This window comes from Teleopsis dalmanni, chromosome 2, assembly GCF_002237135.1.
Source record: "Teleopsis dalmanni isolate 2A chromosome 2, ASM223713v2, whole genome shotgun sequence".
Lineage (NCBI taxonomy): Eukaryota > Metazoa > Arthropoda > Insecta > Diptera > Diopsidae > Teleopsis > Teleopsis dalmanni.
In genome coordinates, this window is record NC_051847.1 from 71482223 (window position 1) to 71491928 (window position 9706).

Consider the following 9706-nt stretch of genomic DNA (forward strand, 5'->3'; position numbering starts at 1 on the left):
AACGACTATCCATGTCCATGACTTAGTAATAATTATATATAATAATGAAGTATAATAAATAAAGTATTTATTATACTAATAAAGTATTTAACATAACATTCCTTTATATACTATGCGTATAACAATTAAGAGTTAGACAGACAATTATCGGGAAAGGGATAAAAAGTTAGTTTAGATTAACTTGACAGTCGATATAGTTGGTCAATTCACTTTGTGATATCACTGGACTGAACTGTATTACTTTTGAAACCATTTTGTGAGTCTTATAAAGTGATGATTGCTTTTAATCTTACAGTTCTATTATTATGTGACAGAGCTGAATACATATTTGTATAACAGACTCCTCCTACTTCTAGTTATAGACGGACTACTACAGAAGACGTGGTCGGATTCCTTTGGAACAGAGCTGACTACATATTTGTTTAAGAGAATCGTCCTGCTTCTAGCCATAACCGAACTGCTACTATGTATATATACATATATATAATTATATCTCATAAGAATAAACAACCTCATAGAGTTGTAATTTCTTACTTCTTGGTAGTAACTTTTTTATTTTTCCTAAAATAAAACCCAACATTCATAAAGGAATATGTAACGGACATTTCAGTGTTCTTAAATCCACTGCTCATGCGCCCATATGCGATGTAGTAAATTATTTTTATATCAACAAAAATTTAATATCACAATCCTTGAAGGATATTCAACCAACCCTCAATGTAATTAAACTCAACATTTGTAAAAATCAACGCGGCAGATGTGCGTTTCCTTCCACCACTCGCGCAGGACATTTTGCTTGCTTGATTGTGTGCGCAGTTCAAAAATAATTGCAGTGTATCCTGCATTAAATATTAAAAAAAAAAAAAATACTGTATACCAAAGTAATAAATGCATAAGAGTGATTTTATCAAAGTGGAAATGCATGTAAATCTTTGATAAAAGTGTCAAGGGTGATTATTTTCATATTTGCTCTACAATAAATCAGTTGGACGTTTAAATTATTAAACTACCAGATACGAGTATTATAATTATTTAACTTTCATCGATAACTATCTTATCTTTGTTTTTTTATTACAGAATGCATTTTACTATATATATAGTCGCCTTTGAAATAAATAAGAACAGATTACAGTGTTTGGGCTTGGGCTAGCAATCCTTTTAGACTTTGAAAAAGAAGACAGTTTAATGTGCAAAAGATATGCTTTTAGTAATAATCGTTTAAAATTTATAAATGAAATATAGTCTTTTATAAAAAAACTACAGACAAAAGTCAAACAATCATAATGAGTTGTACTTTGAATTTGGATTTATTCTTTCTTATTACGTATTTAACTTATCATCTCTATATATATTACAATGAAAGATATAAATATGATTTTATCCTACTAGATGGACCATAAAGTCTCTGTTATCAATTTAAATAGAACTTTATTATTAGAAAATGTAACTTCTTACTTCAAGAATAATTAACATCCATAAATTCGCGTCGGCTGTTTGGCACCAAGTCATAGCCTACACACCGGGTCATCTAAATAAAACCTTATCGATTTTAGCTCAGTTATCAATTTAAATAGAACTTTATTATTAGAAAATGCAACTTCTTACTCCAAGAATAGTTAACATCCTTAAATTCGCGTCGACTGTTTGGCACCAAGTCATAGCCTACACACCGGGTCATCTAAATAAAACTTTATCGATTTTACCTGAACAAACTTTCGATTTAAATCGAACTTTGTTATGGGAATAGATAGGTATCGTTTAATGGATAAGTTGCATCCTTGAATTTGAGTCGACTGTGTGCTTCCAAGTCATAGCCTGCGCACCAGATCGTCTAAATCCTTGTGGATTTAACTTTTGTGCCTGTCGAGCAATGTTGCTATTTGGTTTTTCTTGAGTGTGCTCTATGTAGTCCCACATACGTTTTTAAATTTCTTCTGTTGGTTTAGTTTGACTAATCTGAACCTACGAAACGATGTTAAATATTCGCGATGGACACCAGGCGAAAAGAAGAACTAAATTTTGGATTGGATTGCAGTGATAGTCTTATATATTTCACTCTCATAAAATTGGTTGGTAGTGAATAGGCAGACTTTTGAAGTGGTGGATATTTGTTTAGAGTTTAATATAATTTTAAGTTGAATAAAAACATTTATTATTCTGAAAGTAACGTCTTCTTCTGCTCTGCTTTAATTAGATATTATGCTTGCGAAGTATTTTATTGATTGCTATAATCCAAGTTTAGGGGTTCAAATCGAATGGAAGTAACTCCATATCCCTGCTCATTAATTTACATACAATGCATTTGGGCTACTTTAAACGCCAAAGCAACTATGGCAAAGTAGATATATTATCTAAAGATGATGCGAGATTTGATAGTCTTAATACGAAGACTGAAACTGAAGTGATTATTGCAAGTATTCGGATCTAACACGGCGCAGACGAAACAGTTTTTATTCCCGTTTTGAATCCAAAGCGATCGACAGTAAAGTATCAAGAGTATTTTTTTAACTGAAAACTAAAATGATTTAAGAGTATAATATGAAAAGGAAACTATTTTGATGGTACTAGAATAGATATTGAAAATAAAATACTATCTCTATTTGATCTCATAAATCAAATAAAGATAATAGATCTCTATTCAACACTCTATTCTATAATCACATAGATTATAGAAAATAAATACTAAAAATACCTTTTCATATATTCTTTTCATTATTTTTATAATTTCCTTTATAGTACCATTTTATATTCGTAATGACCCATATATTTTATTATAGCTTTTCATATTATTGCTCTCTTTTATAGCTAGCAATTATGATTATTGTTTGCTTCCACATATTACCAAAATGTTCCATATAGTATCAAAGGATGCAGAGTGCACTGTAGGTGATTTACTGTACCTGAGCAATAATTTTTTTTGGAAATTAATTATTTTAATTTGAAGGATATGAGAGTGTGTAGTAAATTTATTATGTGACAATCAGTGGAGGAAATTGCATGAGTGGCTATTCGGATAATTCAGCACGTTATATTTAAAATTTCACCCCACAACCGTTTTTAATAAACAACAATTTTTGTTTATAAAAAAATATTTCAATATCAGTTGAATTAATTGGTGAATATTAAAAAAATTTTGAAAGGGTGATATTATATTTTACAAGAAAGGTAAATGTACCTGTTTTTGACAACTCCATTTAAGGACAAATGTAATAAAGTATTCAGCTTTGTATCTACGTATATTCATAAGATGCACTTTGATTCCATTGAGATTATTTACTGAAACTTAAAAATACTAAATAAGCTATATTTTAAATTTAAGCGATATATTTAAATAATTTCAAATATATATTTAATAATAAATTAAAAATTAATTTAGTATTTATTATAGGTGTAGTAAAAAGAAATTCATTATTTTTACATGAAATTTAAGGCCTTTTTGCTAAAGTTGGAATGATCCGATTTAAGTCAAATACACGTCATTTTGATCGATAACTTGTTGCCATTTTGAAGGTAATTTCATTATGCTTCTCTAAAAGAACTTCTCGTCTCTATAAACAAAAAATTGTGACAGTCGATTTTCACAAGACTTTCTGGAACTGAATTTTTCACCAGAAAAAGCATCTATCGTTCGCCATGCACAGAAACAGATGGTAATCATTTTGTGTCAGGTCTAAACTGACGTGACGTGACGTTTTCCTAATGAACCACAATTCCTTTCCTATTGCCAAAAGCTGGACGTTTCTGGGCGATTGCTTTCTTTAGATGATCCAATGGTCCAGTTGTTAACAGTACAATTCCAAGTTAAGAGTTTTGCCGTAGAGGAGCAGCTCATAGTAGTTAATTCTCTGTCAATTCCACTAAACACACAACAAAACTTTCGTGGTCATCAATTCTGTCTTGGTTATCGTTTCAGCGGGCTCACCGCGATTCGAGTACCAAAGCTTTTGCTTGATCGTTATGTTGTCGGTAACTATCCACTTTTCATCTTCAATCATCAACCGTTACAGAAATGGATGGATTTGGTTGTGATTCAGCAGCGATTCTTAGATGAAAATTCAGTCTATGAGGTTTTTTTTGCGTTGGCTCGTGTGGCCACGGTTGCCACTTTTGATACTTTTTTTTCGTTTGGTACTCATGTTCAAAAAATGGTACATTTTTGACGACCCAACTTTATTGTGGATATTTCCAATTAATTTTTTTTATAAATGCAACTTTGCACTATTTTATATTTTGTTCATTTATAACACTATGAAAAATACAGAACGAAAAAACAAAAAGGTCCAAAAAAATTTTGGACCTTTTTTTACAGAAATGGTACCTTTTTAAACCAATTTTGGTACAGAAAAAAATTTTCAAGTGGCAACCGTGCGTGTGGCGCTCATACATCGATCTTCTTTTTGTATCCAGCCTAATTCAAATTGGAATCATTTGGAACCAACAGATTTTGTGTAATCTTCAGCTCTTTGGCAATCGAAACAGTGCTTATATGACAACAGCTGGGGGGACTCGACAAATTTCATGATTTTAACGGCATTTTCGACAATTGGCCTATCAGTGCGTGATGCATTTTTGATATCAAAATTATCGGAGCGTAATGAATGAAACCATTACTCATGATTGGCTGTTTCAGTATTAGGACACATTTTCAGTCGCATTTTGCATTTTTTCGCAATTATCAAAGAAACACTGTAAAATACGGTGTATTTTCTCTTTGCTATATCTTTCTCTTTGCTTATATCCATAAAGAAGTAAATAAAAATATTTAAACGTAAATTTATTAACTTCTTGACTATTGTGGTAGAAAAAAACTATTCTTATCTTCCTTTACTTTCTTTAATATATCAAAAGGTTATAGAAATGGAAATGTTCACTATGGAAATGTTTGTTAAAAGTAATCCAATATAGGAACTTTATGTTAAAACAGATTTTAGATTGTCTCATTTTATAAAACAATCCATGTTACACATTTTCCCCATAATAATAATAATGTTATACCCTTGACAGACGGGAGCTAAATTATCATTAAGAGGCTAAATGATAATTTATTTGCTCATTTAGCAGTTTTAAATGGTCTTTAAATGACTGATTTTAATAGCCATTTAGGTGGTTAGAAATGGTAATGCTGCATATGCAAGTGAAACGAAATAAAAAATGGAACAAATTTCAAGCTGTCATATGGTTGTCAAAGTGTAAACAAAACATATTTGGAAACGTTAATAAATGTAAGTACTCGTTATATTTGAATATATTTTATATATTTTATATTTATTTTGATTTTAGATGACTGAAATGAATAAACTGAAGCGCCGCGCATGGACGGAAGAGGAAGAAATTGTCCTCTTACAACTGTGGGAGGAAAATGTAAATGATTTTCGGAAATGCAAGCGCAATGCGCATATATACCAAAAAATTGCAAATGAACTTGGTGGAAAATTTACTGGACAAGAAGTGCACACAAAAATAAATAATCTGCAGCAAAGATACAGGTATTCACCTCTCACATTTTTATTTTATTAGTTATTAACATGATTTTTTACAGAGCAGAGAAAAAGGAAATGGGTCCTTCCGGAGGCAGCCGACCAGAATGGAAGCACTTCGGAAGGATTCATAAAATGATAGGTTCAAATGCTGCAAATAATAATGTAGTGGAGGAGTCTTTACTTTTTGTAAGTATGTTAAACAATGCAATTTATTGCAAATTTAAATTAAATAAAACAGTGTATGATTGAAAGCATTTATTTAATTAATATTTTAATATTAATATTTATTTTTAATTTATTAAATTTTATTATAATAATATTTTTTTAGGACTCCTATGCTGAATGCCATCTACTTGAGAGCCCAGTAGAGAGTCAACTGTCAACAACATGGAACATTGACAGAATAGAGCTCCCTTCACAAGAAAGACCAGTAGCTTCTTCGGTTGATAGTGATGAAGCCTCTTGCTCTTCTGCAAGAAAAAGAAAGAAAAAAAATTACCAAATAGAGGGGATAGAGGTAATGAAGGAGCAAACTGAAGTGTTTAAACAAATACATACTGAAAGTATGTGTATGTTTAAGGAAGTAGTAAATGAATGTAAGCAAACTAACCAGGAACTTTTGCAACTTTTTCGAGAGCAAGGTCAAAGAGATGACCAGTTTTTACAAGTAATGACCAATTTAATGAATAAATAAAATTAATATAAGTGTTATTATTAGTCAAGTCAATTATTAGTCAATAACTGTGTATATATTGTAAATTTATAGTTATTAGTATTAGAATAAGAATTAGTATGTAATAAACACTGTATATAACTATTTATTAAATTTTTACTATTAGTTATTAGTATTAGAATAAGAATTAGTATGCAATAAACACTGTATATAACTATTTATTAAATGTTAATGTGTTACTTACGAAAACTTAATGCGATCGCATCTCTTATAACTTTCGCCTCCACATTATTTTCGCCAGCTCTTGTTGTGTATCTAGGTTGTGAAGGTGCTGTAGACGCTGCTGATTTTGCATCTCTTACCCATGTGTGCCTAACATCATCATTTTCTACTTTTGAAAAATTATGTAGCATACAACAGGCTTTTATGATGACGTTAACATTTTCTGGTGCTACTTCCAAACCTCTGCCTACTTTGCGAAACCGTGCTTTCAGCTGTCCAAACGCATTTTCAATTACACGACGACATTTAGAAAGTCGGTAATTGAAATCTTTTTCCTTATTTGGCTGATTTAGTTTATAAGGGAATGGTTTCATAATGTACCGAGATAAACGGAACGCCGAATCGCCAATAAGTAAGACGGGTACCTGAACGCCTCCTATTGCCTTTGATTGCCGAGAGAAGATATCACTGAATTCATGAAATTTTTTCAATGAACTTCTTTCAAAAATATATGAATCGTTGTTTCTTCCTGCCGACCCAATATTAATATAGGTAAATTTTGACCTGAAGAAATAAACAAAATAATAATAACGTTCGTTTACAATTATGAACTAAATTTGCAAAGTTACCTATGATCGCAACATGCGAGCAAAACCACGGAATACCAACCCTTGTAATTGTAATAGTCAACGGCTTCTTCCCTCCGCGGTTGAATCTCTATATGACAGCCATCTGTTTAATAAAAGATTAGTTGTACTATTAATGTTTTATTCATTTATCAATTAAGTACCAACTGCTCCAAAACATTGTGGGAAACCAAGATTGCAAAAGCCGTTTACAGTTTCTTTAATTTCTGCAATAGTAGGAGGGTATGACGAAATGTACTTATTGAATACTTGGCAAACTGCGTTGCAGAAATCTAATACAATTTCACCCACAGTACTTCTTCCAACACCAAATAAATTAGCAACAGTCCTATATTCAGCAGAAGAACCAAGTGCAAACAAACCGATAGCCACTCTTTTCTCTAGAGCAATGCAAGCTCGCATATTAGTGTCCGATTTAGCTATCGTTTGAACTTTTTCACAAATTTTTTTAAAAGATTCTCTGCTAAAACGGAAGTTTTCTTTAAATTTTGTATCATCCATTGCTGGCACATCTTGTTCCCAAAAATTATTGCTGCGATCCTAAAAGAAAATTATTCAATCATTTGCATTCGCCTGACCAATTTTTTATACTTACGAATTTCCACAATTGTCTTGTGCCAATTGCTGAAGCTATGGACAATGTTGTTCTTGCTATGAATTTAGTTTTCATAGTAAAAAGTTTATTTATAGCTTCCTGATTTTTTATTACTTTCAATAATAACATTTTTAATTTTAAATTAAACGAATGGCGTCTTTTTAACCAAATTAAAGCGAGTTTCTTTAATTTTTCTTGCTTATCCATTTTCAATTTAAAATTCTCTCGCTTTGTAAATAACAAAAAACATATGATACAGCAACTTCTTAATGATAATTTATACCGTCTGTCAGGGTATTTTTGAAATGATCATTTAAAGCTGCTTAATGATAATTTAGCGTGCTCGTCTGTCAGTGCTATTACTTTCGGTTATACTCGATTGTCATTTTCAAGCACCAAAGACAATCTCAGCACAACTTCGGAAATAACATTTTTTTTTATAAAATCATTTTAAGGAGTTTTAATTGCTACTAACACATAAAAGAGTTATTCAAACGTTCACTGAGTACTGCATTGTATTTCTAGAAATAGTTCAATAGATTATATTAAAATATATTGATTCACAAGACGTATAGAGTTCTACTTTTATACTATTGCGTGCGCAAAATTTGAAAAGTGCTTTTAAATAGCAGCAAATGGATTTCTTGTGATTTTTGTTGCTATACAGAACCACTGAAAATAAACTCATTTGTTTAACAATATTGAATTGAATTAAAGAACTTTTAAATATATTTTAATAAATATTTGTTTACAATTGGCGATCTTATTATCTAAAATTAATTTTTTATCAAATTGAGCAATAGCCCTTACTTCATGTAATTTACAAATTTCTTTTATCAAAGAATATTTAATATATATTATAAGACAATATTTATTTTAAACAATTCTAAATTTTGATTAATCTATTAAATCAGCTATCGAAATTTCTTTAATTTCATGATTAATAATTTCTTTAATATCTTTTAAATTTAATATTGCATTCTGGAGTTAAATTAATTGATTTCTGTATATTGGGGCTGTAAAAATTCGCAAAACACCTTGCAAATTATTCCTTTTCTGTGTCAGTTCAGTAACCGTTTTGACTATTTCTGAATCATTAAAATGTGTTCTAAACTTTAATATTATCTTTATGTATAATCTAATTCTTATCATAAAGTCGAATCTTATTTCCTAAATCTTCTTTTACTTTTTGTTTTTTATACCTCGGTCGTAATTTATTTCATTCTTGTCATTGCTTGTATATATTTTATCTATTATAGAGGTTTCGAAAAGTAGTGAACTACAAGAATAAAAAATTTTTCGTGTTATTTTAATTAAATGAAATTGAATATAACGAAATCTAACGAAAAAATAACTAAATATATTAATCGTCAGTATTCATCTGTACAGAAAGTTATAAATAACTTCAAGGAGACGGGTACTTACATTTCCAAATCTCGTACTGGTCGGCCTTCAATTCTGTCAAGTAGAGAAAGACTCAGCATCATCAACCAGATGAAAGTAAATCCAAGTGTAACAGAAGAAGAGAAAGTATTATACCTGAGTTGCAAGAAAGAATCCATACATATCCAGAAATAATAGAATAAAACAATTATGCTTTGTAAGAGAGCATATAAATAAACCTATAAAGTTCCGGAAAAGAGGTATTTTCTCCGATAAGAGTAAATTTTGAATATTTGGAATTAAAGGTAGAGAACTTGTGTGGAGAAAATAGTGTACAGCCTATGATAAACAAAACTTAATTCTAATGGTGAAACATGTTGGTAGAGATGTAATGGTTTGGGGGTGTATGGCAAGTAATAGTGACGGTAAACTTGAATTTATACAATATACAATGGACAAATATAAATATCTAAATATTCTAAAATCAAATTTGAAATAAAATTCAAAAATATAAGGGCTTGAGCCAACCTTTGTGTGTCAGCAGGACAACGATCCTATGCATACAGCAGGGATTGTATGAGATTGGCTGTTGTATCATGCTCCCAGATAACTCGAACACCAGCACAATCAATAGAACTTAATCTCATAGAACATCTATGGATTTATTTGGAAAATCAGATTCGCCAGTACACGATTTTCAGCTAGG

The 9706-nt window shown here is 30.5% G+C and overlaps 2 protein-coding genes across 2 annotated transcripts; one reads left to right on the forward strand and one right to left on the reverse strand.

Annotated features, from left to right (window-relative positions):
- The first annotated feature begins 5286 nt into the window (after positions 1–5286).
- LOC119674818 (myb/SANT-like DNA-binding domain-containing protein 1) lies at positions 5287–6264 on the forward strand. The gene is made up of 4 exons (XM_038085975.1): positions 5287–5486; positions 5540–5666; positions 5809–6147; positions 6247–6264. Exons 1-4 carry the CDS (start codon positions 5290–5292, stop codon positions 6262–6264), a joined length of 681 nt encoding a protein of 226 aa, XP_037941903.1. The 5' UTR covers positions 5287–5289.
- Positions 6265–6389: 125 nt separating this feature from the next.
- On the reverse strand, positions 6390–7692 carry LOC119674819 (putative nuclease HARBI1). The gene is made up of 4 exons (XM_038085976.1): positions 7618–7692; positions 7166–7562; positions 7005–7107; positions 6390–6939 (listed from the first exon to the last, which is right to left on the reverse strand). Exons 1-4 carry the CDS (start codon positions 7690–7692, stop codon positions 6390–6392), a joined length of 1125 nt encoding a protein of 374 aa, XP_037941904.1.
- Between the last annotated feature and the right edge of the window lie 2014 nt (positions 7693–9706).

Excerpts from the sequence above, each read along its gene's own strand:
- LOC119674818 (XM_038085975.1), top strand. The coding sequence starts at position 5,290 with ATGAATAAACTGAAGCGCCGCGCATGGACGGAAGAGGAAGAAATTGTC. Across the intron at positions 5,487-5,539 it reads AATCTGCAGCAAAGATACAG|AGCAGAGAAAAAGGAAATGG; the intron begins GTATTCACCTCT and ends GATTTTTTACAG. Across the intron at positions 5,667-5,808 it reads TGGAGGAGTCTTTACTTTTT|GACTCCTATGCTGAATGCCA; the intron begins GTAAGTATGTTA and ends ATATTTTTTTAG.
- LOC119674819 (XM_038085976.1), bottom strand. The coding sequence starts at position 7,692 with ATGAAAACTAAATTCATAGCAAGAACAACATTGTCCATAGCTTCAGCA. Across the intron at positions 7,108-7,165 it reads ACAATGTTTTGGAGCAGTTG|ATGGCTGTCATATAGAGATT; the intron begins GTACTTAATTGA and ends TTTATTAAACAG. Across the intron at positions 6,940-7,004 it reads CTCGCATGTTGCGATCATAG|GTCAAAATTTACCTATATTA; the intron begins GTAACTTTGCAA and ends TTATTTCTTCAG.